This window comes from Zygosaccharomyces rouxii (assembly GCF_000026365.1).
Source record: "Zygosaccharomyces rouxii strain CBS732 chromosome G complete sequence".
NCBI lineage: Eukaryota > Fungi > Ascomycota > Saccharomycetes > Saccharomycetales > Saccharomycetaceae > Zygosaccharomyces > Zygosaccharomyces rouxii.
In genome coordinates, this window is record NC_012996.1 from 472,020 (window position 1) to 497,788 (window position 25,769).

General features: G+C 40.2%; 12 protein-coding genes and 2 non-coding genes across 14 annotated transcripts; 6 read left to right on the forward strand and 8 right to left on the reverse strand.

Annotated features, from left to right (window-relative positions):
• Positions 1–6: 6 nt before the first annotated feature.
• On the reverse strand, positions 7–333 carry ZYRO0G06006g (uncharacterized protein; the record flags this gene model as incomplete). Its single annotated transcript, XM_002498213.1, has 1 exon — positions 7–333. The coding sequence occupies one exon, from the start codon at positions 331–333 to the stop codon at positions 7–9; it is 327 nt and encodes a 108-aa protein (XP_002498258.1).
• A 1,297-nt stretch (positions 334–1,630) lies between these two features.
• On the reverse strand, positions 1,631–3,487 carry ZYRO0G06028g (uncharacterized protein; the record flags this gene model as incomplete). Its single annotated transcript, XM_002498214.1, has 1 exon — positions 1,631–3,487. The coding sequence occupies one exon, from the start codon at positions 3,485–3,487 to the stop codon at positions 1,631–1,633; it is 1,857 nt and encodes a 618-aa protein (XP_002498259.1).
• Positions 3,488–6,698: 3,211 nt separating this feature from the next.
• Positions 6,699–8,570, reverse strand: ZYRO0G06072g (beta strand repeat-containing protein; the record flags this gene model as incomplete). Its single annotated transcript, XM_002498215.1, has 1 exon — positions 6,699–8,570. The coding sequence occupies one exon, from the start codon at positions 8,568–8,570 to the stop codon at positions 6,699–6,701; it is 1,872 nt and encodes a 623-aa protein (XP_002498260.1).
• A 1,787-nt stretch (positions 8,571–10,357) lies between these two features.
• On the forward strand, positions 10,358–10,429 carry ZYRO0G06094r. Its single transcript has one exon. It is a non-coding gene; the product is annotated as a tRNA-Pro (tRNA).
• A 217-nt stretch (positions 10,430–10,646) lies between these two features.
• On the reverse strand, positions 10,647–11,165 carry ZYRO0G06116g (uncharacterized protein; the record flags this gene model as incomplete). Its single annotated transcript, XM_002498216.1, has 1 exon — positions 10,647–11,165. The coding sequence occupies one exon, from the start codon at positions 11,163–11,165 to the stop codon at positions 10,647–10,649; it is 519 nt and encodes a 172-aa protein (XP_002498261.1).
• A 1,416-nt stretch (positions 11,166–12,581) lies between these two features.
• ZYRO0G06138r lies at positions 12,582–12,672 on the forward strand. The gene is given in 2 exon segments: positions 12,582–12,618; positions 12,637–12,672. It is a non-coding gene; the product is annotated as a tRNA-Phe (tRNA).
• Positions 12,673–13,295: 623 nt separating this feature from the next.
• On the reverse strand, positions 13,296–15,398 carry NDT80 (transcription factor NDT80; the record flags this gene model as incomplete). The annotated part of the gene is made up of 1 exon (XM_002498217.1): positions 13,296–15,398. The coding sequence occupies one exon, from the start codon at positions 15,396–15,398 to the stop codon at positions 13,296–13,298; it is 2,103 nt and encodes a 700-aa protein (XP_002498262.1).
• Positions 15,399–16,253: 855 nt separating this feature from the next.
• On the forward strand, positions 16,254–19,421 carry KRE33 (ribosome biosynthesis protein KRE33; the record flags this gene model as incomplete). The annotated part of the gene is made up of 1 exon (XM_002498218.1): positions 16,254–19,421. One exon carries the CDS (start codon positions 16,254–16,256, stop codon positions 19,419–19,421), a length of 3,168 nt encoding a protein of 1,055 aa, XP_002498263.1.
• A 509-nt stretch (positions 19,422–19,930) lies between these two features.
• On the forward strand, positions 19,931–20,374 carry TOM22 (Tom22p; the record flags this gene model as incomplete). Its single annotated transcript, XM_002498219.1, has 1 exon — positions 19,931–20,374. One exon carries the CDS (start codon positions 19,931–19,933, stop codon positions 20,372–20,374), a length of 444 nt encoding a protein of 147 aa, XP_002498264.1.
• A 245-nt stretch (positions 20,375–20,619) lies between these two features.
• Positions 20,620–21,896, reverse strand: CPT1 (diacylglycerol cholinephosphotransferase; the record flags this gene model as incomplete). The annotated part of the gene is made up of 2 exons (XM_002498220.1): positions 20,620–21,595; positions 21,847–21,896. The coding sequence occupies 2 exons, from the start codon at positions 21,894–21,896 to the stop codon at positions 20,620–20,622; spliced, it is 1,026 nt and encodes a 341-aa protein (XP_002498265.1).
• A 156-nt stretch (positions 21,897–22,052) lies between these two features.
• CIA2 (iron-sulfur cluster assembly protein CIA2) lies at positions 22,053–22,730 on the reverse strand (the record flags this gene model as incomplete). The annotated part of the gene is made up of 1 exon (XM_002498221.1): positions 22,053–22,730. The coding sequence occupies one exon, from the start codon at positions 22,728–22,730 to the stop codon at positions 22,053–22,055; it is 678 nt and encodes a 225-aa protein (XP_002498266.1).
• A 136-nt stretch (positions 22,731–22,866) lies between these two features.
• Positions 22,867–23,646, forward strand: NRK1 (ribosylnicotinamide kinase; the record flags this gene model as incomplete). Its single annotated transcript, XM_002498222.1, has 2 exons — positions 22,867–22,920; positions 22,984–23,646. The coding sequence occupies 2 exons, from the start codon at positions 22,867–22,869 to the stop codon at positions 23,644–23,646; spliced, it is 717 nt and encodes a 238-aa protein (XP_002498267.1).
• A 99-nt stretch (positions 23,647–23,745) lies between these two features.
• On the forward strand, positions 23,746–24,972 carry TEP1 (putative phosphatidylinositol-3,4,5-trisphosphate 3-phosphatase; the record flags this gene model as incomplete). Its single annotated transcript, XM_002498223.1, has 1 exon — positions 23,746–24,972. One exon carries the CDS (start codon positions 23,746–23,748, stop codon positions 24,970–24,972), a length of 1,227 nt encoding a protein of 408 aa, XP_002498268.1.
• Positions 24,973–25,063: 91 nt separating this feature from the next.
• LSM12 (Lsm12p) lies at positions 25,064–25,630 on the reverse strand (the record flags this gene model as incomplete). Its single annotated transcript, XM_002498224.1, has 1 exon — positions 25,064–25,630. The coding sequence occupies one exon, from the start codon at positions 25,628–25,630 to the stop codon at positions 25,064–25,066; it is 567 nt and encodes a 188-aa protein (XP_002498269.1).
• Positions 25,631–25,769: the final 139 nt, after the last annotated feature.

Genomic DNA, 25,769 nt, shown 5'->3' on the forward strand with positions numbered 1-25,769 from the left:
TTAAATTTAGATTAGCAAGGCACCAGCTGCAACCAAACCAGCGATGTAAGCACCACCAGCCAATTGGTTACCACCGTTGACGGATTGAGGTAGGACAGCAGTGCTGTTGGAAGCACCAGCGGTAGATCTTGGTGCTTCAGAAGAAACAGAAGAAGCTGGAGCAGCAGAAGAAGCTGGGGCAGCAGAAGAGGTTGGGGCAGCGGAAGAAGCTGAAGCAGCAGAGGAAGCTGGAGCAGTAGCTTGGATTTGACCGTCACCAATTTGAGAGATGTTGTCAGCGGCCTTGACGGCAACAGCGGAAAGCATAGATAGAGCGACGACGGAGAATTGCATTTCTGAGACTAGTTTGTTGAGTTGGATAAAATAAGCGATTGGCTTGTTTTTGTCTGGTGTAGTAAAAGAAAACAAATAGGAAGAAAGCTGGAGCTGGAAGAAATCAGGATGGTTTGGGGGGTTTTTATAATGAAAACTGAGAGAATTTAAGTTTACTAAGACCACAATCCTCTAATTCTAGGTTTCTCTTATTTCCATATTTTGCTTGTTGTCATTTTGTGTACCCGTTGGTCGTGGTAGTAACGAGAAACGGTATCATCTTGGTGTTGCAGCGGTGGAGTATTGTATCAAAACATCGTGCTGCGCATCTTTGCGTAAGTTTGTATCACCTACAATTTCCAAGTATGTGCTACGGACTTTACTGTAGGTGACACAGAAAAGTCCATAAACGCGAAGAAATACGTGAGAACTGAAGAAACGACTGAGGTCTCTAAAGACCCTGTAACACTAAAGACTACTATGCACGTTTCCCGTGTACTGTATTCCAGATCTAGACCTTACGCTATGCAGTACTTGTCTATTTTGGGATATGTTCTAGTAGGCTCATAGTGTATCCAGGAAACATCCGAAAGCATTTCCCCCCCCGTTTCGGTACCCAATATAGTACTAGTAACCTTATTCGGCCATACAAGGCGAACTAGAGGCCACACCGTAATTGGAAATACTGCTGTATTGAGTACAAGAACGCGGAGCAACGCGGGAGGCTGACACGTCCCATATATGCGCGACCAAGTGAGCGAACAACTTTTCTTTTTTTCTCCACAGTTTGAAGACTTTTAGGAACGCATTTTCAAAAAGCTAGACCCTTGTTACACGAGAGTAATTCAGTAGTAACTCGGTTAGAACCTCGAAGAATGCCTTTGTTTATTTACATTTATCTATTTTCTATTTACCATTCTCTACATTCCGTGCAATGGTTTTATTGTCTTGGTAAAGTCGCGCAGGCTTCTTCGGCAATTGCTATGACGTCGTTAGAGAAGAAGATGCACTGGTATTGCTTCTAGAACTCTGTTTTACCGTTACTATTAGTATCACAAGAATTTGGCTAATTAAGTTAGAGTCTCTTTAAACCGGAAAGAAGGTAACACCCTCGAAGCAGACCTTTGAGACATAGGCTGCTACTTGTAACGCTGAACAAGGCTGTAAGATATTGTAAAATGTACTTGTTAAATGAAACTATAAAATTTGATTAAAGGGCGAAAAAGAAAAGCTAGACAAGCTACTTAAAATGGTCGGTGATAACGAACGAACCGTGGGTATCTTCACACAATTTCTCCCCTGGTTATGTCTTGGTAAATCATTTTTTTGAAGGGTGAATGCCAAACAAGTTGCCAACAGTGCCTTGAATGGCCTGGACCAAACCGTTCTTGAATTGATCAATGTCGCTAGGCAAGCTCTTCACAGCATTCTCAATGACTTGGAAAATGTGCAATGGGTCCAAAAATTCCAGGCCTTGTTGCAAGTCTCCCAATTGTGAGTTGATACCGTGTTCGATATCCTGCAAGATTTGAGTCCTGTTACCTGATGGAAGTGGGATAACGCGTTCGATTGCACCAGAGATAGCGTTGACAACATCAGAACCAATGGAGAAGATACCATCTCTCTTGCCGAGGTGAATACCAAACAAATTTCCAACGGTGCCTTGGATGGCTTGGACCAAACCGTTCTTAAATTGATCAATGTCGCTAGGCAAGCTCTTCACAGCATTCTCAATGACTTGGAAAATGTGCAATGGGTCCAAAAATTCCAGGCCTTGTTGCAAGTCACCCAATTGAGAGTTGATACTGTGTTCGATATCCTGCAAGATCTGAGTTCTGTTGCCTGATGGAAGTGGGATAATGCGTTCGATTGCACCGGAAATGGCATTGATGACATCAGAACCAATCGAAGGGGTACCATCTCTCTTGCCGAGGTGAATACCAAACAAATTTCCAACGGTGCCTTGGATGGCTTGGACCAAACCGTTCTTAAATTGATCAATGTCGCTAGGCAAGCTCTTCACAGCATTCTCAATGACTTGGAAAATGTGCAATGGGTCCAAAAATTCCAGGCCTTGTTGCAAGTCACCCAATTGAGAGTTGATACTGTGTTCGATATCCTGCAAGATCTGAGTTCTGTTGCCTGATGGAAGTGGGATAATGCGTTCGATTGCACCGGAAATGGCATTGATGACATCAGAACCAATCGAAGGGGTACCATCTCTCTTGCCGAGGTGAATACCAAACAAATTTCCAACGGTGCCTTGGATGGCTTGGACCAAACCGTTCTTAAATTGATCAATGTCGCTAGGCAAGCTCTTCACAGCATTCTCAATGACTTGGAAAATGTGCAATGGGTCCAAAAATTCCAGGCCTTGTTGCAAGTCTCCCAATTGTGAGTTGATACCGTGTTCGATATCCTGCAAGATTTGAGTCCTGTTACCTGATGGAAGTGGGATAACGCGTTCGATTGCACCAGAAATAGCATTGATGACATCAGAACCAATCGAAGGGATACCATCTCTCTTACCGAGGTGAATACCAAACAAATTTCCGACAGTGCCTTGGATATTTTGAATCAAACCATTCTTGAATTGGTCAATGTCGCTAGGCAAGTTCTGCACAGATTGTTCGACGACTTGGAAAATGTGCAATGGGTCCAAAGCTTCCAAGCCCTGGTTCAAAGCGTCCAATTGGGAATTGATAGAGTTTTCAATCTCGTTTAAGATTTGGGTATTGTTAAAATATGGGATGCTGATGGTGTTGTCGATTGAACCAGAAATAGCATTGACGACGTCAGAACCAATGTAAGGGGGGGTATCTCTCTTAGAAGAGCGAATATCAAATGGATCAGTCAAGTGACTGACTACAGTGTCAGCACCGACATTGGTTAGCGAATTATCATTTCTCTCGAAGAGTGGAATCACACTTGCGGAAACGCAAGAAAGTAGAAGTGGAAGGCTGGCAAGCATCGCGAATTTTCTACCTGTGAAAAAAGCTTTGCTTGTTATGTTGGTCTGATATGATGAAGGAGAATATGAGAAGAGAAATCTGATTCCATCGAAATCTTGCCGCCTTATATATTCGATAAATCGAATAGAATTCAGATCATTGTCTCTCGACGTACCATTTCGTATCACACCATACAAAGCAAAACCAATAACATACAACATCATTTACAATCGGTTCTCGAACCTTTGACAGCTCACTAGAATAACTAGTCATTGCACCCGAGCATGTACTAACGTCAACACCACATACTTGTGTCTTTCCATCTAGCCAATGATCTTTTAGTTTGCTAGTAAACTTACAGTGCATACAGATCACCCTCAGCTCGATTTTTCCGACACTGTAATCTCAACAATACCATTTTGCAAAGAATGCTTTCCTTGATCCACACTTTTTTAGTTATGTTTCTCCCTCTCGCTGTAGAAGTTCCGGCGGCCCGGTAAAGAATACTAGAAACTCAAAGTCTTGTACTGAAAATCTCACCATGCCAGGCACGAATTATTGGAGATGAAACGAGTACTGGAGTAATGTGGGAAAGCCAGCCGGCCAGGTAGCATTCCTATCTATCCTCGCTATGGTGTATTGCAACACACATATTGAACACCACGTCATATCGAAACCCTTACGGTTGCACTACTTCCATACAGATCCCGCATTTTTTTTCCAAGAAAAAATTACGCGGGGAACCGTACATCCAAATCCTGCGTCGAGGCCTTAGTACTTTCTATAATAGGTATTTCCTCTGCAGGTTCGGGCTCGAACGGTTAATGCCTTGGCGTTTACATACACGACAAAGGAAGGGTTTCTAACGGCAGATGCAAGGAATGTTCAAAAGGTCTTGAAAAAGGAAGTTTTCGGATTTATTTTTTTTTCCGCTTGCTATTGACTTGGAAAATGACGTAGTACAAAACGGAACTATGGTGCATTTCTTTCCTCCTTAACTCCATACTGCACAGTTGTGTACCGGCGGTTGGATGATCCGATGAATCATACTAAACTCTTTTTAACCAAGAAGAGAATCAGGCCCTGGAGATAGCCTTTGAGATGGAGCTGTATTTGCTACGTTGGACAAATATGTGAAAATCGTGGAATCTACTTGTAAAAAAAAAACTATAAAGTCTTATTAGAATGTAAAAAAAATATCAAGGCCAGCTTATTCAAAGGGTCATTTACATCCACTCTCTCCCTCATTTGTGATTTAGTAAAGTCATTCTTTACTGCAAATTGGGAATTTGAATACCAGGTAATCCACCAAATGCAGCTTGAAGCCTTTGGATCAAGGTATTCTTGAATTGATTGACTTCGCTGGGCAAGTTGTTAACAGCCTTTTCAATGATTCCGAAAATGTTTAGTGGATCCAAAATTTCCAAACCTTGGCCCAAATTGCCCAAGTCGGATGTGACGGAGTTTTCAATGTCCTGCACGATTTGAGTCTTGTTCGCAGATGGGAGCGAGATGATATCGTTGACAGCACTAGCAATAGTACTGCTGATGTCAGAGGCAATGGGTAAAGTATCTCTTTTATTAGGGAAGCTTCCGTCTGGATTGCTTATAGCAGTTTCAATTTCTTGAACCAAGTCGTCCTTGAATTGATTAACGTAGCTAGGCAAGCCTTCGATAGCTTGATCGATGACATGGAAAAGGTCAAACGGATCCAAATCTTCCAAGTCCTGGTTCAAATCTTGTAATTGAGAATTGATAGAGTTTTAAATGTCGGTCAAGATTTGGGTACCATTGAAGTATGGGATATCGATAGTGTTGTCTATTGAGTTGGAAATTGCATTACTGAAGTCAGGACCGAAAGGGGAAGAATTTCCATCAGGAAATTGGTTGAATGGGTCATCGATATCATCCCTCCTAGCGAGTGGGATCGCCGTTGCAGAAACGCAAGAAAGTAGAAGTGGAAGGCTGGTAAGCATCGAGAATGAGTTTTTTTTTTTTATTCTGTGGAAAAAGCTTTGCTTGTTCTGCTGGTCTGATGTGACGAAAGAGAGTCCGAGGAGAACGCTCCGATCCCATGAAGATCTTGCCGCTTTATATATTCGATAAAGCGAATCGAATTCAGATCCCTCGCGCAAGATATGCCATCTCACACAACCTCATACCACGGGAAACCAATAACATACAGTACTATGTGCAATTGCTTTTCAAGCTTTTTTTCCTACTGTGACTATATGAAGACCTCTCAGGATAACTAGTAATTGTATGCTATTAGCAACAAGGTCAGTCCTATCATAAACTAACGCCACCACCACGTATATGTCTCTGACCACCTGGTTATCGATATTTACTAGTAGATTACAGCGCGTTCAGCTCCTTCTCAGCTTGAGTTTTCCGATAACGTAACCTTCACAATACCATTTTGCAAATAATTCCCTCCCTGTTCTGCACCTTGCCCCGTAGGAGTCTCGTAAAGACTTTGGCAACCTCGTAAAGAACATGTTGAAAATCAAAGCATTGTAGGCGGACCTCTCCAGTACAGGCCTGAGCTTCTTAGAGCGATGAGTAGAACAGAAGTAGCGTGAGAAAGAAAGCTGACGAGATAGCTATCCTATCTTTCCTAACTATGCGTAATTACAATGCGTATCTTCAACAATGAATGAATCGTACTTAAGCCCTTACAGATACATTACATCTGCACGGATCGTGCATTCCTCCTCCGAAAGAGGAAACTACGCGGGGAGCTGTACATCCAAATCGTGCGTCGAGACCTTAGTACTTGCTATAGTAGGTATTGCTGCTGCGGCCTTAGTCTCGGAAGATTATTGGCTTGGCATCAGACGTGACAGGGGACTGTTTCTAAACGACAGATAGCTGCAGTGAATTTTTGAATAGGGTAAGTTCCGGTTAGTTCGTATTCATTCTGCTGAGTGCCAATCAGTTGCTATTGACTCAGAAGCTGACGTAGAGAATAAAACTGAATTACGCTGTATATCACTCATCCTTTATTCCGCAAATGCTCACGGTATGTTACGCACTTCACAATTGCGTACGTAATGAAGGGATAAGACAAAACGTGGGACCTGGCAACGCATTTTTCTTCACGGCATTCAATCGTAGTCAATAAAAATGAGCACAACGTGCCGTTCACCTGTTACAGTTATAGAAGTGCATACACAGTGATACATAGAATACTAGTGGTTAGTCAATAGAATTAAAAGAACAAATTGAAAAATAGAATAAACTAATAAGACAGAATCATAAAAAGAAAGAAAAATGACACGGGATGGAAGGAAGTGAAAGAGCAAAGAGTCTTTTTTTTTTATTCTTTTGGCGAAAAGTTGTACCGTCCTCTTCTCGTTAGTATCTGCTGTAGCTCACGAATATTCAGGTATTATCATCATTAGAACATAATCGCCATGAATTAATTTTTTATTTCTAATGGACGGGTTGTAGAACTGTACGAGGTCTGTTTTCTAAATCCCTCTTGGAGATCGTAATAGAACCATTGGCATTACCGGTTAAATTAGCCAGAGAACCACTACCGATGGTGATATTTGCCTTCGTCAAATCGATGGTACCATTAGTTTGGTTAGCTGGAATACCATTGATTAAAATCTCTCTCCTGAAAGCCCTAGAGATAGTAATAGAACCATTAGCATGACCGGTCAAGTTGAATGGAGTGCCTTGATCAACTGTGACGTTACCCTTGTGCAAGTACACGGAGCTGTTTGAAGTGTTACCAGAAGTGTTTGCACGCTTGAAGAAGGTGACAGAACCGTTAGCATGACCAGTAATGTTTAGAGGACCGTAACCACCCAAAGTGATGTTGGCTCTGTCTGGAGAGATTGGACCAGTAGTCTCATTACCAGGCTTACCACTCAATAGTAAGTTAGCAGCTCTCTTGGAAATGGTGATAGAACCGTTAGAGTTACCGGTAATGTTGATAGAGCTACCTTCTGGAATAGTCAAGTTACCGTTGTTGAAGTAAACAGTCTTGTTACCAGTAGCGTTACCACCAACTGTGATACCTGGACCTCTACCGATAGTAATAGAACCATTACTGTGACCAGTCAAGTTGAAACGGTTACCCTTGTCAGCAGTCACATTACCCTTGTACAGGTAAACAGAGCTGTTTGAAGTGTTACCAGAGGTATCTTCACGCTTGAAGAAGGTGACTGAGCCGTTAGCATGACCAGTAATGTTTAGAGGACCATAACCACCCAGAGTGATGTTGGCTCTGTCTGGGGAGATTGGACCAGTAGTCTCGTTACCGGGTTTACCACTCAATAGTAAGTTAGCAGCTCTCTTGGAAATGGTGATAGAACCGTTAGAGTTACCGGTAATGTTGATAGAGCTACCTTCTGGAATAGTCAAGTTACCGTTGTTGAAGTAGACAGTCTTGTTACCAGTAGCGTTACCACCAACTGTGATACCTGGACCCCTACCGATAGTAATAGAACCATTGCTATGACCAGTCAAGTTGAAACGGTTACCCTTGTCAGCAGTCACATTACCCTTGTACAAGTAAACAGAGCTGTTTGAAGTGTTACCAGAGGTGTCTTCACGCTTGAAGAAAGTGACAGAACCGTTAGCATGACCAGTAATGTTTAGAGGACCGTAACCACCTAGAGTGATGTTGGCTCTGTCTGGAGAGATTGGACCAGTAGTCTCATTACCAGGCTTACCACTCAATAGTAAGTTAGCAGCTCTCTTGGAAATTGTAATAGAGCCATTGCCGTTACCGGTTATGTTAATAGTGCTGCCCGTAGGAATGGTCAAGTTACCGTTGTTGAAGTAAACAGTCTTGTTACCAGTAGCGTTACCACCGACACGAATACCTTCTTCTCTCTTGAAGAAAGTAATAGAACCATTGGAATTACCTGTTAAGTTGGCAGGAGTGCCACTTCCGATTGTGATATTTGTTTTCGATAGGTCAAAAGTACCGTTAGTTTGGTTAACTGGAATACCATTGATTAAGATCTCTCTCTTGTGTTTGAAAATAGTAATAGAACCATTTGAATTACCCGTTAAATTAGCAGGAGTACCACTTCCGATTGTGATATTTGTTGTCGATAAATCAAAAGTACCGTTAGTTTGGTTAGCTGGAATACCATTAATTAGAATTTCTCTACGCTCCAGGTCTCCGACAGTGTCTTCAACGCCGCCGAAGGCATTCCTCCTTTGGAGGTTACCTAAATCCACAGAGCCCAAACTAGTTGGTTTGTATAGTTTCTCCTCCACAGTAGGAGTGATAGTTGCCGGTAGGGCAAAAGCTAAAGAGCACAAACTCAGCAGAGAAAATAGCATTTTTGCGCAGTTGTGGATATACAGCTAGTGTAAACTGGGAAAGGTTCGAAATCAAGCACGAGCTTTCTTGACAATTGTATCGTAAGTCATTTTTGGCCCTTTTATACCTCTCGATACAAAGCCACACCGTGTGAATGTGGCAATCAAATCTTCTTGCTCCTTGGCTGGAACAGGGGGGGTATATCCACTTCACCGCAAGAACTGCTCAAGCTGAGGGTAAAAGAATGTCGTTTCTTGACCCTGTGCCAATTAGGGCATTGTGATCCAAATCGATGTATAATGCAAATCGTGATGTGCATTCTGGGAGTCAAACACAAGAAAAGGGAGAGGGAAAGAAGTTAAGGGAAGGAAAAGGGGGACAGTAACCGATATTCTGGACCGGAGAATCTTTAGGCGGGATATCCCAATTTCTTCAAGAAAAAACTCATAATGCTTCTCGATTGGGGAAATCAAGTGGGTCGAGAATTGTTCTGTTGCCTCCTGCAATGCAAATCAGCCTCTTTGGTTCGTTGAAATTTATGATAATTTTCTCTTTTCTTCCGGTCTCCGGTCTCCGGTGTCGGCTTATAGCAAGAGCAACGGCCGCGCGGTGGGACCAGGTGCTACCCCAGATTCTGTGAGCGTAAGTCTCTATCTAAGATGACGATTTGTCTCAGAAAACTTCGGAGGGAGTAAATCGGTTAGAGAAAAGGGAAAACATTCTGTTCTACCTTTTCCTCTTTCGTTGTATCATCGGATCGAGAGCAAAGTGCCATGTAATTACACCAAGTTTGTTGCGATAAACGAAATAGTCAACGAGAGTCTATTATTACCGAATAGACGAACATTATCGACCTTTAGAGTAAGTGAAATCAAATAAGGTATCACTAGGTATTGCTGCTAGGGGAATTAAGAGGGACAAAACAGTAAAAGCTTTTTTTTTTCCATATATTCGAGTATGTTGAGAATGCAGGTATAGGGGCAACACTGGGGGGTAAGGATGTCCTGAGAAGCAAACGACTTAACAGAAATAGGCGAACGGGTGTAGATTGAAAAAGGAGTCATACGCCAGATCTGTTAAGTGAGTAGATCTCAAGATCCGAACCGGGGAACAGAACCGAGGTAAAAAAGAAGAACAATAATCGAGTGGGAAATCTAAGCACGCGTTAGCGTTCATGGAAGCGAGATCTGACCGCCGGTAAGAGAATAGCGCTAAAGATCTGCGGTCCAAGATCTCGCTAACTATACACGTGTACCGGTTTAAATCTTGTCTGATCTGATCATGTGATCTGAGGAATGTAATACCGTTGTTCATGTATTCATTATTCGGAAGGATTCGACATGGAACACATTAACTTGCTAAGCTTTGAATCACTAGATGAACTATAGATATTGTATGCTCAATCTTAGTTTTAATGAAGAGACAAATGTGATTTTCATCTTTCTTTATATATATGCGTTGTTGTTAAAATGTGACTTGTAATGTTTACGAAAATAGAATTCGTCAATCAATCCCTTAAAATTTTTGTTTGTTTGTAAACTTGTCTTTTTCGTGCTGAGAGAGCAGAGCGAATTACTCCCATTGGGGACTAAACGATAATTAGATAAATAATAGATAAATATTATACCCAACTCATGAAAACTTGAAGAAAGCATAGACTAAGACGGAGCTAAAAGGATACAAGTACGAAACCTACTGATATTAACTGCTATTATGTAGTTCACTAAACACTCAGTTCCTCCCTGTGCATGATATACCTTGGCCAAAGAGGAGCACAGCTAATCTTTCTAATGATCTTTTTGGAAGAGGGCGCGTGGTCTAGAGGTATGATTTCCGCTTAGGGTGCGGGAGGTCCCGGGTTCGAGTCCCGGCTCGCCCCACTTGATACCTTTTTATACTCCACAGAGGTGATCGACGGTGCGAGGGAATGTCTGCTACTGCCGCATACCTTTTTTTTCTTTTTGTCCAGCAAATCCCGAAGACGAGTCAGCGCGATCGACACTAAAAAGAGAACAGTCGATCGATTGTAACCAAGGAAATGTCAATTAGACTCGCTATGTATTCAGATTAAATATCTTTTAATATTGTACCACTGTTTACAAAAGGGATGGAGCAGATGGGTTGGTATCAAAAGCGTTAATAGAGACCGGAAGGAAGAGGTTAAGGTTAATGTCGTCAATCAAATCTCTCTTGGCGGCATCAGAGTCCTTACTCAATTTGAAGTTTAGACCTTCAAAACCTCCCAATAGCTGTCTACCTTCGTACAACAATTGATCTTGGTCGTTTAAAGAGAAACCTGGAACACCATTAGATGGATCCGAACCTTGCGTGAACAATACACCATCTCCAGACAAATAGAAAACGGTACCAACAACTTCACCAAGCAAGCCAATAACGCTGACAAGGATATCACCAACCCCGTCGAAGACACCCTTTAGGGGTCTTGCCAAACCGTTGAAGACATCAGCATCAACTTGAGTCAAGAAATTATTCTTTAGATCTGAAATCGAATCCTTTTCCAATTCCAAAACGAACGGTCCATTTTTGTTTTGCAAGGCAGTAGCACCGAATGGTAACAAAGCTAAGGCAGAAGTCAAAGCAGTAGAGAAACGCATATCGAGTTAGTCAATAAAGAAGTGAGCGAATGTAAAAGTTTCTTTTCAACTTGTAGTTGAGTTAGGGAGCTGTAGATCTTGTGGATGTAGATGTAGGAGAAAGGAGAAGAGCGGTTGAAACATTGAGAGTAGATTTGGACTTCTTTTATACTTGAGATTCGGAATCTTCAAAGAAATCAAAAGTAATTGAAATTTGCTGTTTTACGATGGCAATGATCAATCCAATACTGGCCAATCAGCAAATTCAACAAATAAGGGCCTATTGTTCTTTCACCAAACATCGCTTCAAAGGTTGTTTACTGCTTCTTTTCTTCTTACGCAGGAAGATTATGCTATCGAGTCTTGGCTACTTACTGTTTGTTGGTATTACTTACCACCATTCTGTACTATGGCTCAATACTATCTTTGCCCGGAACCGCGAACCCATCTGTATCCCGGACAACAGCTACCCATTGTATCCTTTTGTCCTACTGAATTTCTTTCAAAATTACTTTAGCTTTTCATGCAAAGCAAGTCATAGAGAATTTTGCAGGACAAATAGCCTAAATATGTATGTGATATGCAGGAAGATACCCAATGCGGAAACTACGTACATCGGCGATTGCAGTTTAAGCTATGGTTAATTTATAAAATGCGAAGGTGTTACCGTTTTAAGCGTGGGAAAATTTCTCTTTACGTCTTCGTGCGTTTCTTCGAAATAGAGAAAAGAGGGAAGGTTTCCAGGACGACCATTTAGATTTCGACTATTTCGTAACCATTACATATGACTACATGTAATTCAAGACTCGCTCGGAGATTGTTCGGATTGTTCAGAACCTATGGTATAGTGGATACCGCTGGTAAACGCGTATGCAGTAAATAACAAAATATGTTGTTTATTGTCGAAACTATACAGGAGCTATTTCATTGGTCTAGAGCTCTTGACTACGAATGTGTAATCTATGAAGATCGACAGCATATATAAGCGGTAGTACAGAAACTGCGTCACGTGATAACACGTCCTTCCTTTCCTTCCACTCATAGAATAAGCAAGCGTATTGTTTGGGACATCCTACAGTTAGTATAGCTGAATTGATCCTCTTGGGTCCCACTCAGCATCTGGCAGTGCTTACAAGTACCTCTGACTTTTGTGCAACAACGTTCATGTAGCTCATTCCAAGTGATCCGCCTTGGTTGAGTTTGTTAAGTTACCGCTGCGCATGTGCATAATGCACAGTAAAGCATAAGTCGTGAACCAGGACGCAAATACATTCAATAAATAATTTAGAGTGCTCTAGATCATAGGAGTTAGTACCTGGTTGAGGGACCATGGTACTATTGTGCTTCCTATTATTCTATCTGTAAACAATAGTATGAGCTGATGTAATCCTCTGTACTTAAATCAAAAATAAATTATACATCTTCAACAGTTGATATGCGGATTTAGCTCAGATGGGAGAGCGCCAGACTGAAGAAAAACTTCGGTTAAGTTATCTGGAGGCCCTGTGTTCGATCCACAGAATTCGCATTATTTTTCTTTTTTTTCTGATTTTGGGTTTAGCACAACTAACACAACGGGAAAAACTGTTGAAAACTCTATTTCCGCGACAGAACACTGTTTAAACTAATAGGTTAAACTACATCTTAATCCTTACAACATTCCTCTATGCTTTTCGGAGGTTTCCATTAAAAGTTATTTGTAGGTGTGAAGAATGGAAAAGAAAAGGTATTCTAAATTATGTGTGTGCGCCCCTCATCCCTTCCAGTGACTCCAGTGTCCCAAGGGGTTGTGTCCCATTTGTATCCTTAATCAGACTGATGTACAGATGACTTACACATTTGTAAGATCAACCCTAATTAAGCTCCCTTCTCCTACCGTTTAAGATGAGTGAGGATTAATAGCAATCTGATTTGTATCCATTGACTATAACTGTATCCCGATGAACTCTACCCCTAAGTTGGCGAAGTAACGATAATGAATGATTAGAAAACGATGAAAAACTACAATAAAATAAAATATTACATTTCTATATTTGCCAACAAAGACTTCCTCGTGCAATGGTAATAATGCTGTTAAGATGCTACCGATTCCAACCAATGCCAATGCCACCACCAGTTCTGATGTTGATGACCATATACTAAAGGGTTATTTCAATGCCTGTAGAAACTGAGCTCTTCATAGAGTTCACCCATATCTGCCATTTGTGAAGGTAATCCATTCATTGCATCACGGGCCTCTTTTGATACTAACATACCCGCAGTTGTTTGTTCTCGACTGGAATCTTTATTATAATCGTTGTGATCATTTCTATTAGACGTATCTTGTGCACCGATTACTCTACTGTCAAAGATCCGGGGTACATTTTCCATTTCGGATAACGTAGTATTAGGTACGTGACAATAATTGGAAGATGAGTCCGCTAAAAGTGAAAATGAAATTGAATTTAATCCTTCACCAAATGATAATTCTTCCATTGGATTGGGTTCTATATTTCGTGAAGAAAGTGGACTAACAGGAGAATCCGATTGTGCATAATTTACATTTGTCTTTAGGGCATCGTCATCAAATAATTCCTTCGTATCCTCTAGAGATAATTCTAATGCAGTAGTGGTAGATGTTCCATTTAGTTTTCTTTTTTTTCTGCTGACGCCTGCATCAGCATAATTATTTTTATTGTTATCGTCTGGTTTACCAGTATTAGAATTTTGTGATTTTAATGTGGCTAATATCTGAAGAGGTCCCACGGTTCGCAAATTCTCTTGGAATTCTTTATCGCATTTTAGTTCAATATCTCTGGGATCGACAGAATTTTGCCTAGAGAGCAATGTTGGTTTATAGGTTTTATCTTCCATGTCGGGGTTAAAATTTTGGTGATCAAGAGTTTTCAAAGCAAGTGGACCTTGAGTATGGAAAAAATTCTCAATGTTTTCCAAAGTTTCAACTTTTTTAGCGATACTGAGAACTGCAGCAGATGGTGGTTCTTCATGAAGAAGTTCTGCCAGTGGGGGTTCCAATAGTTGTGGTAATGGTTGTGGTGGTGATCCTAACGGTGGAGGTACATAGAGTACTCGTGATTTTCTCTTGGATGGCCTTCCTGGCCTTGGCTTATTTGGTGAAATAGTCATTGGTGTTTGTGAAGGGGCCGAATTTTGGGATGCTAACATCGGGTTAGGTGGACCTATACTGACACTGGGCTCTGGTTTGTAGGAACAATTGTAAGATGAGGTTCTTACAGATATTCTTTGTGAAGAAGTGTAATTCGAAGGGGATCTTCCTCTAATGATTAGTGGGGGTGTTCTCACCTCTTGCAAAGGAATAAATAAATCTCTCTGTGCATCGATGCCGGTTTCTACAATATCGCCATGAATTCCGTCTGAACCATGATGATAATGATTAAAGCCTTTTGGTATGATAGCACCCAACACTACATGTAATCTGAAATGCCTATTTTGTTGAGCGGGTTTCTTAAGGTTGATTGAAGATGCAAATTGAACCCTTTCATAACGAGCAACTCTTTGAATACAATCGCCTGGATAAGAATTAATTACGCTTTTTTCACTATACGCAGTGGAATTAACTGGGTCATCCCTGTGAAAATAGAAAGTTGCATCGTATTTTTTCATCTTCGTCGTATTTCTTACATTAGATGCTTCCCTAATGATTTGATGATTTGGTAATGCAGATGGGATTAAAGGTGCCATTGCTGGTGGGAACTGGGGACCTTTATCTCTTTTCGCAGTATGTTGTACTAGGCTAATCTCTGTATGATCGTCATCACTTTTTGCCTTAATATTAATGGCAAAATATTTAATGTGGCAACGTTGACCTGTATCTCCGTGTAACTCAAAACAACTGTTTAAAAATTCGTCTAAATCCCAGCCTAAGGCTTCAAAAGAGGATACCAATGTGAAATAGTTCCTTTTGTATCCAACCCATTCTCCATCGATAAAGTCAAATCCTCGATCAATTCTAGGTATAATGGAAAGATCTAATACTCTCCCCGTGTACCTCTCAGTAACCTTATAGTAATTACCAACAAATTCAAAGGTAGGACCCACTTTAAATTGAAGAGTTGATCGGGGCGCAATTTTCAATTTTCTTTTATCAAAATAGCTTGACGTGGTTCCATCTTCGTTTACATGTGTTTGAATTACTGGTTCTCCATCTTCACCTAATTCTTCTTCACCAAAAATATCATCATGCTGCGAAATATTTCGAAACTGTTCTTCCACCAATCCATAGTTGCTACTCATCACTTCCTGAGGATTCCTTGTAACCAATAAAAATGATATCGATAAAAAATTAATTTATGATCAGTTTCGATAATAGCGTATTTTTGTTTCCTCTCTCAAAAGAACTTTGTGGTTTAGAAAACGGTGTAGATTAAGAAGAATACGATCACACTACTACCATCAAACCAAGACGGAAAATAAACTCTTGCCACTATGAACAAAACTGCTACTGAGATTTGAACTTCCAAAATGAACGAGGAAGACGTTAAACTAGAACTGACACAAATAAGCAGCTTTGTGCTTATATGGTCTTGAATAAAAGTTCACAAAAAATGGAATTACAAAAGAAATGAGCGTGGAATTGAAATCGGGATTACAAAGTACCAGAAGATGAAGTATTAGCTACTTAAATATAGTTTTTGTGTCGGTTAGTCAATTAGCCACTTCTCCTTCATTAGTTTCCTTAACTTTAGTTTATTTTTATTGACTTTAGGGCCAAAAGGACAATTTTTCACTTTTTCTCTGTTTGATTCAAACTCTTACGTCTTTACTATTGTTTACCCCACAATATGAGCGAATTAGCCGCCAATTTGCACCTTAGCCGCCCAAAAATCAACACGGCGGCTATTTACACAAAATCCCCGGTTATGCAGTGATGCTATCGGACAATCTCCGAAAGCGTGCGGCTGAGTGCAGTCCGACATGAAACCTGTTAGACCGGACAGATTTTTCGGAATGTGTTACCCTGTTTTCGAAAATTTTTCAGTTCCAAGGTGAGATGAGATGAGATGAGATGAGCTTAGAAGCGATGGAATAAGCTTTACAGAAGTTTCACAGCGCTAAAGTATTGGGAAGCTTAAATAAACTGGGGCGATCATGGTGAAGAAAGCTATTGACTCACGTATTCCTACGTTAATTAGAAACGATGTGCAGACTAAACAACGGTCCTTCTTCGTTATTGTCGGTGATAGGGCAAGGAACCAGTTGCCCAACTTACATTATTTGATGATGAGCGCTGATTTAAAGATGAATAAATCCGTTCTTTGGGCATATAAGAACAAATTACTTGGATTTACATCACACAGAAAGAAGAGAGAAAATAAAATTAAAAAAGAAATTAAGAGAGGAACTAGAGAAGCTAATGATCAAGATCCATTCGAAGCTTTTATTTCCAATCAAAATATTAGATATGTCTACTACAAAGATACAGAAAAAATCTTAGGTAACACTTACGGTATGTGTGTTTTACAAGATTTTGAAGCGTTAACTCCTAATCTTCTGGCAAGAACTGTTGAAACCGTTGAAGGTGGTGGTATAGTAGTGATTTTGTTAAAATCGATGGCATCTTTGAAGCAACTTTATACTATGACTATGGATGTCCACTCCAGATACCGTACTGAGGCTCATACTGATGTGGTGGCTCGTTTTAACGAAAGATTCATCCTATCTCTGGGATCAAATGAAAACTGTTTAGTGGTCGATGATGAACTAAACGTCCTTCCGATCTCTGGTGGTAGAAATGTGAAGCCTTTACCACCAAAAGATGATGATGAGAGAACTCCAAGTGAAATAGAATTAGCTGAATTAAAAGAGTCTTTACAAGATGTACAGCCAGCAGGGTCACTGGTTGGTCTTTCTCGAACCGTAAACCAAGCCCATGCAATTTTGTCATTCATAGATGTTATATCTGAGAAAACTCTTGATACTACAGCTGCATTGACGGCAGGTAGAGGTAGAGGTAAGTCTGCTGCACTCGGTGTTGCCATAGCAGCTGCTGTATCTCATGGTTATTCGAATATCTTTGTCACATCACCATCTCCAGAAAATTTGAAGACATTATTCGAATTCATTTTTAAAGGGTTTGATGCTCTTGGATACCAGGAACATATTGATTACGACATTATTCAATCCACTAACCCAGATTTCAACAGGGCCATCGTAAGAGTCGACATTAGGAGAGATCACAGGCAGACAATTCAATACATTCTTCCACAAGATTCTCATGTTCTAGGTCAAGCGGAGTTAGTGGTTATCGATGAAGCTGCCGCCATTCCCCTGCAGATCGTCAAGAACTTGTTGGGTCCTTATTTGGTTTTCATGGCTTCCACCATTAACGGTTATGAAGGTACTGGTAGATCCTTATCTTTAAAGCTGATACAGCAATTGCGTCAACAGGCAAACTTGAATGATACAGGTAATTCACAGACAGTCGTAACCTCAAGAGATAGCAAAGCCTCAGGCAGTATTCGCACGGGAAACCGTCAACTAAGGGAGATTCTTCTAGATGAGCCAATCAGATACACTCGTGGTGATCCTGTGGAAAAATGGTTAAACAAATTGCTTTGTCTTGACGTTACTCTGATGAAAAATGCGAGATTTGCCGCCAAGGGTACACCTCATCCATCTCAATGTAACTTATTTGTGGTGAATAGGGATACTCTTTTCTCTTATCATCCGGTTTCGGAATCTTTCTTGGAGAAGATGATGGCTCTTTATGTGGCATCTCACTATAAAAATTCTCCTAATGATTTACAATTGATGAGTGATGCTCCAGCACACCAGTTATTCGTTCTATTACCACCAATTGACCCCAAGGAAGGTGGTAGAATTCCAGACCCATTATGTGTGGTACAAGTCGCATTAGAAGGTGAAATTTCAAAAGAACACGTCAGAAGTTCATTTGCTAGAGGTCACAGAGCAGGCGGTGACTTGATCCCATGGCTAGTTTCACAACAATTTCAAGACGAGGAGTTTGCAGGTTTGAGTGGTGCTCGTGTTGTAAGAATTGCCACCAACCAAGAATATGCATCCATGGGTTACGGTTCAAGGGCAATCGAACTTTTGAGAGATTATTTCGAAGGTAAATTTACTGATCTATCTGAAGACACTACACCAAAGGACTTTTCCATTAAAAGAGTCAGTGACAAAGAACTGCAGAATGCAAATCTGTTGACCGACGAAGTCAAATTGAGAGACGCTAAGAAACTACCTCCCCTGCTGATGAAATTATCGGAACAACCACCACACTTTTTGCACTACTTGGGTGTTTCTTATGGTCTTACTCCTTCATTATTGAAATTTTGGAAGAGAAACCAATTTGTTCCAGTGTACTTGCGTCAAACCGCTAACGATCTAACAGGTGAGCACAGTTGTGTCATGTTAAGTGTGCTAGAAGGTAGAGAACATCGTTGGCTCTCCGAATTTGCTAGAGATTTCCACAAGAGGTTCCTATCACTCCTGTCGTATGATTTCAGGAAATTCACGGCAGTCCATGCACTAAGTTTGATTGAATCCAGCCAAAAAGCAGAGAAAGAATCTGCGGATGAAAAACCTGTTAAACGTCTGAATAAGGAACAATTGGACGATTTATTCTCTCCATTTGATTTGAAAAGATTAGACAGTTACTCCAACAATTTACTAGATTACCATGTTATCGTCGATATGTTGCCCACTTTAGCCATTCTGTACTTCGGCGGTAGAATGGAAGGTTCCGTGAACCTTTCCGGTGTACAAAGTGCCATCTTTTTAGCCATTGGTCTCCAACGCAAGAACATCGATGATATAAGCAAAGAACTGAACCTTCCATCTAATCAAGCAATTGCCATGTTTGCTAAGATTATGAGAAAGATTTCAGTATATTTCAGACAGCTACAGGCCGAATCTATTGGTAAATCTCTACCGAATGCAGCACAAGATGAGCAAATTGCAGAGATGAATGGTGAAGAAATTAAAGGTTACGATGCAGCTGAGGCATTGGATCAAATGGACGAAGATCTGGAAGAAGCAGGTTCCGAAGCAGTGCAAGCTATGAGAGAAAGACAAAGGGAATTCATCAATTCTTTGGATTTGAACAAGTATGCAATTGCCGAGAATGAAGAAGAATGGAACCAAAACCAAAAGAGCTTAGAAAAGGCTGCTCAATCCAAGGGTACTGCAAGTATCAAGACTGGTACCAAAAGAAGTACAGAAAATGCCGAAAACATCTACAAACAAGAAATGGGGGCCGTCAAGAGAGGCAAGAAGACCAAGAAGAGAAGTGGATAAACTTTTTTTTTTTATTTCTCTTTTTTTCGTTTTTTCCTTTGTATCATAGAGAATACGCTTGGGCTTTTAAACCGCTGCAAATAAATGCTGCAATCAATTGTAAGATGATGAACTTCAATCGAGTCTAAGTTTCGTATTTTAAACTTCATAGAATTTAATAAAGGTTAGTCGTACGATAATTCTTTATAGAATTTTCCGTAGAATTAAATTAAAAAATAAATGGACAGTAAAACTACCTTAGACTACGATGCTCCGAGAACTATCGTATAACTCTTATACAATTCTTATATAATTATATAATATTATCGTTATTATTACTATTACTTTAGTATTATAGCCACAAGGTCTCGCGACCCGGACAAATCATAATGTACGAGGAAGAAAAGTTTTATCCGTCATGATTAGAAGACCTTTGAAAAGAAGAAGGGCCTTAGCAATGAAGACCAACCACTGTTTAGACTCGTTCAAAATTCAGTGTAAAACCCTGAACCGGAACATTTAAATCGAAAATGGTTGAATTGACTGACATTACTGACGAAAGTAAGAACTTTAAGACCCCTAAGGAGCAGCAACCAGCTGCTAACGACGACAAGGCCGGTGATCTATCGGACGACGAATACGGTAGTGATTTTGAAGATGATTACGATGAGAATGAAACTATTGCTGACAGACTAGTGGCTCTTAAAGATATCATCCCTCCAAAGCAGAGACAAAATATTTCCAGCTTATTCAACACTGCATCCTCTTTGGTGAAATCTTTCTTCTCTAAGAGCGGTAACGTGGCATGGACAGTAACAACATCAGCTCTATTACTCGGTGTTCCTTTGTCACTTTCTATACTCGGTGAACAACAATTGATTGAAATGGAAAAGAGTTTTGACTTGCAAAAGGATGCAAACGATCTACTGGCACAGGGTGACAACAATGGTCAATCTGCACCAGCTACTGCTTAAATGCAATGATAAGAGTATTTCAAAAACTTTTATAGTCAAAAACCTAATGAACCCCCCCACCAACGTTTCATTCCATGTAAGATTTCAGTTGTTATCTCAGCTCTTCTAATCCTTTATTAATTTTAGGAGGAAAAATCCCATATACACAGAAAAGCATGTAGCCTTGTACATAAGTAAAAACGTAATGGAGAGTTGGAATTGATTAATCGATAGACAGGGTTTTCTTCCTTAATTTTTCGATTTATTCAAGCAACCTTATGGTGCTTAATAGACAAAGCATAGATATCTAAGTAACTAGTAAAATCGTAGATGATATCGTTGATAAAGGTTCCATGAATACCCAATGTCAAGCCACAACCAGTCCATAGCAATGCATTGATGACAGTCGATTTTTCATAGCCTAACAAATTGACAACCAGAACATATAGGACCAATTGAGCTGATGGGACTAACATTGGTGCATTGACCATGGGGAAAGGTTGCTTGGTCAAGTGGGCGGTAATAATACGTCCTACAACGAAAGCCATCGCAAATCCGGTTGATAAAACAAAGGGAAAGCTGATAAAGTCAGGTTCAATGATAACTAGGGAAAACACAGAAATGTAATATGAGAAGAATGGCAGCAAACCCTTCATAGCCTCACACTGGGGACTGTGACCTTTCACCTTCTTTCCAACAATTTCTTGAGCCTTTGGCTGTTCATTATAGTAGTCTATAACGTTTTGCCTAGCGGATAAAACATTGAACATCAAACCAATACCGGAAAAGACCAACATTATGTCCAAAGATTCCACTTTAAAATGGTATCCATTGAAATCGAAGGTGGTCAATTCAGTGTGCCAGATCTTTTGTGGGCCATATATACCGGTTAAGATATAACCGATGCAAATCATTAGAATACCTTCCACTGGACCCGAGAATTCACTCAAAAACAGTTTATGAGTATGATATTCTTCCCAAGTACTCAAGTAGAAGTTGCACAAGCAGGCCAGTTGTGTGATGACCATCATGTAGTTGTAACTAATACCGACGGCAGAGCAGAAGGGGAACAACGAAAGGGTCGTATTCAAAGAGTCGATACAATGGTCAAACAACTCACCTAATGGACCAGACTGGCCAGTACGACGAGCATGCATACCATCACAAGCATCGAACAATTGATACAAAAACAAGCCTACAGCATAGGAGATGTATGTCCAACGAGGAGATTCTTGATTCAAACTAGGGTCATAGTACAAGGCCGTTAAAACGTTAATGATAATGAATCCAAATCCCGACAATGTAACCACATTAGGAGCCATCCACATAGGGAATACAAGTGCAAATTTTCTCCAAAATGGTTTCAACACATAGTAAGAGACAATTGAACGGTCTTCACTCTGGTACCTTTAAATATTAAGTTAGTCCAAAGAACTATTCATTGACCAAGGATAAAGCTATAGAGTAGAAAAAAAAACAAACCGCAAACATACTGGTAGGCTTTCAAACTTTCCAAGTTTTCATGTGGCACATAGAATCCCATCTTGATGGTTCTCTTTATGTCTACTTCTTGTAGATGTAAAGTTGCTCATCAAGTAGTTTCTTCAAGCGAAGTTAAAATCTTTAACCATACCTATATATGTCCCGAAAGTGCGAAATAGTGATTAGCTATATCGTACTCTCCCCTCGAATCAAATTCTTACTTACATGTACTTAACATTTTGGAAATAACTCCCAGCAATTGATCATTTTCACAAGCAGCTGCCACTCTTTCCTTATCATTCAACTGCTTGTTCACTTGATTCTCACTCTGATGACTGCCCTCTTTGACGAAGATAGTAATACGGAACCTTGCCGGCAGAGCCCTTTCCAGACGAACTCTAATCCCTAACCCAATCAAAGTAGCCAATGAACAATGTGTAATCGTTGGGGTAATCTTGACGATTACTTCTGCCATACGATCCTTATACCCTTCATCATGGACTTCGATATCTTTCAAATTAACAACAGCTAGTTGTCCCAATGTCAGGGGATGCTCAGGATCAGATATGTGGGCAATCAAATCATAAATCTCTTGTGGGTCGATGGGGTCTGCAGGAACACCTAACTCATCGGCCATGTCGTCCGTATCTTCATCACTTTCATCTGTGGTCAGCTCAGGAGCTTGATTTAACTGTAGAAGCTTCGTGAGAAGTTCCACATTCTGTAGTACCGGTGACTGTAGTGAGTTATCGATCTTTAAAAGCAGTTTGGTTCTATGCAAACTTTCCTTGGTGACATCAGTACCTAATAGCAGATTACCATCGGTATCTTCACCTCTGGTAGGTAACTGATTGTCCTCTAAAACCGTTGGAGTCTCGTTAATAAACTCCGACATATCTTTTCGTACTGATTTGCCCTTTTGTTTCTATCTAATTGTAGAGTACGGTTTAGTAAGTTGGCTCTTTTATCGTGAAGTTTACCTCATTATATAAGACGTAACACACTCAGTAGAGAAAACACAAGGATTACGAATGGCTAACATATTTCTAGTAGCTCTTAGCGGATGCTCCTCGAGTGGTAAATCAGTATGATACCTCTATTGAAGGGAGAATGTTGAAATTTCCATCGCTCAGTACTAACTCTATCAGACTATTGCCAAAGTTATAGCACAAATATGTCCAGATATAACTTTAATCCATGAAGACGACTTTTACAAACATGATGACGAGATTCCATTCAATGAAAAACGTGGAATTAGCAATTGGGATTCACCAGAAGCGTTAGATTTAGCTCATTTCGAGGCGGAATTGGACTCTATCAAAGAAACTGGACAAATATCCTCACAACTAGTGCATAACAACAACGTTGATGACATTTCCAAATTCCAGTTGGATCCAAATTTCTTGCAAACGTTAAGACATAAATTGGAGCCAATTTCCAGATCCACTAGGATCGTTCTTGTCGATGGATTCATGATCTATAACAGTCCTAAACTGGCATCTAAATTCGACTTGAAACTTTTTGTGAGAGCCCCTTACGAAGTCCTTAAGGCAAGGAGGAATGCAAGACCCGGTTACCAAACTTTAGACTCTTACTGGGTCGATCCCCCATATTATTTTGACGAATTCGTTTACGACTCTTACAGGTCTTCACACGCCCATCTTTTCATCGATGGTGACGTAGAAGGTTCTCTAAATCCCCAAACCGCTGCAGGTATCAAAGAGTTTACGAATGGTTCGGGGACGCCTTTGACAGAAGCTCTCACTTGGACTACTAATGAGATTTGTGAAGCTGTCTCTGCCGCGCACTAATATTATAAACTCGGACTTTCCACACAAAACATATTGATAGAAGATTGCTCATTTCCAGCAGGATAGAAGAGCAAGAATATCTGGATATTTGATCAAAGCATGACTATTCGTATTCACCATCAAGCCAAGCCCACCAATCTCTTAAAATCTATATATGCAACACCTCTAAACGTTCACAAAAACAATTCAGGTCTAACGCTAGACCTTTCCTATATTACTAACCAAGTAATAGTATGTTCATATCCGGTAACTAGGTATCCCAAGTTGATGTACAGGAATAGCCTCGAAGATTTAGTTACATTTCTTAATATACAGCATGGACCCGAGAGTTGGAAGTTGTACAATTTTAAGATTGAGGGGGGCAGATCAGATTATCGAGACGAAGAATTAATGGAATTGGTAGGTGCGCAAAAGACTAAATGCATTCCCCCTAATTGTGATGGTTCTACTCTAGCCGCCGATCTAGATCAATTTTTGAATAGAGTGGGATGGATGGACCATAGTCCACCTCCATTTCTGCTACTACAAAATATTATCGATGACATTCAGGACCAATTGATTAAATCAGGATCTAGTGTCGCAGTGCTGCACTGTAAGATGGGAAAAGGTCGCTCGGGAACTATTTGCATTGCATATCTGATGAAATATTTGGAAAGTCCCCTATCAGAAAGTAGAGACATATTCATGAATGGTAGGTTCAAACCGGGTGTCAGCAGAGGCGTTACAATTTTATCACAGTTAAGGTGGTTGAGATATCACGAAATGTTTCTTTACTACGAACCCGGATTAAGACCAGATATTCTCGATCAATTATCACAATCTAAATTTAAATTGCACACAATCCAACTTAACGAACCCTCCAGTATCCTCTTCGCTAGACCATGTTCTGCATGCATTAAGATACAGACATTTAATGAATCGAGGGATTCAGTAACAGATTTGGCTACGTTAGAAACCGATGAAGAACTTTTATGTCGGTCAGATGAGGATAAAACCATTACCATATGTTTTCCATTGGAGTTGCACATCAGCGATATAAGGTTAGAATTTGGCATCTCAGCAAGATCGCCTACTGTGATGAATAATTTTACGGCACTCGCATCTTATGCCCATTGTTGGTTAAATCTCTATTGGGAGACACTGAAATGTAGTAGAATTGGTTCTAAGGACCACTACATGCTTTCCAAGCTTCTACACGAACAAGACAGTGGTCAGAACTTTGACTTTGTCATAAAATGGCGTGAGTTGGACGGTACTGGCGGCACTAGTAATCGTGGTCTCAAACTCTTCGAATCACTAACAATGAAATGGTCACTCATACTGTGATTAACTATACCATTTTCCCTTTTTCTTTTATCTTTTATCTCTTGTCAAAATTCTTATTATGTCTATTTAATACATACATACTGATTTCACTTCAACCACCTTTCTTGGTCTCCTCACTTTCATTTAATTTTTGCCAGCCTCTTTGCAAAATTCTCTGGACCATTGTAACTGCTTCTGCCTTGGACCCATTTATTAATTTGATATTTTCAGGTTTGTAAGGAGGGAATATCTCTACACTATCCAAAACCACAATGTTCTTATCAACCCATCTGGTATCTGAAACCGTCTTATAAGCCATATCAAAAAGGAATTGACCTTCACTAGAAACACCTTTACCGCTCAATTCGTTCTTTTTAGCAGATTCTTTCATTTTTTCTTGCAGAAGTTGGTTAACTCTATCGACGTGTACATAGGCGGGTTTAATTGGTTGTTTCTTGAACAAGTTCGTCGATGGCCTTTCACCAATAACCTCCAAGTTCTTGATAAAAGAACATTTGATCACTTTAAATGATTGGGGTTGCTGGACCTTCTTACTAGTCTGTAACGTCAGTGTGTTGTTGGAAGAATTAAAAGAGTAAACTTTACCTTCAGTCACCACGTCAAGCACATTGACTACTTTGACCTTGAACCCTAAGATGTTCTCCAAACTAATACTCATGGGATTCCAATAAGGAAAGCTTATCTGGAAAGCTTCTTCTTTATATTTTTGAAGTTTGTATTTGTACTGTATTATTAGTTAGTTTGTCAATCGAAATGAGAAGTTCGACCTTAAACAAGCTGGGAAACGACAAGATATA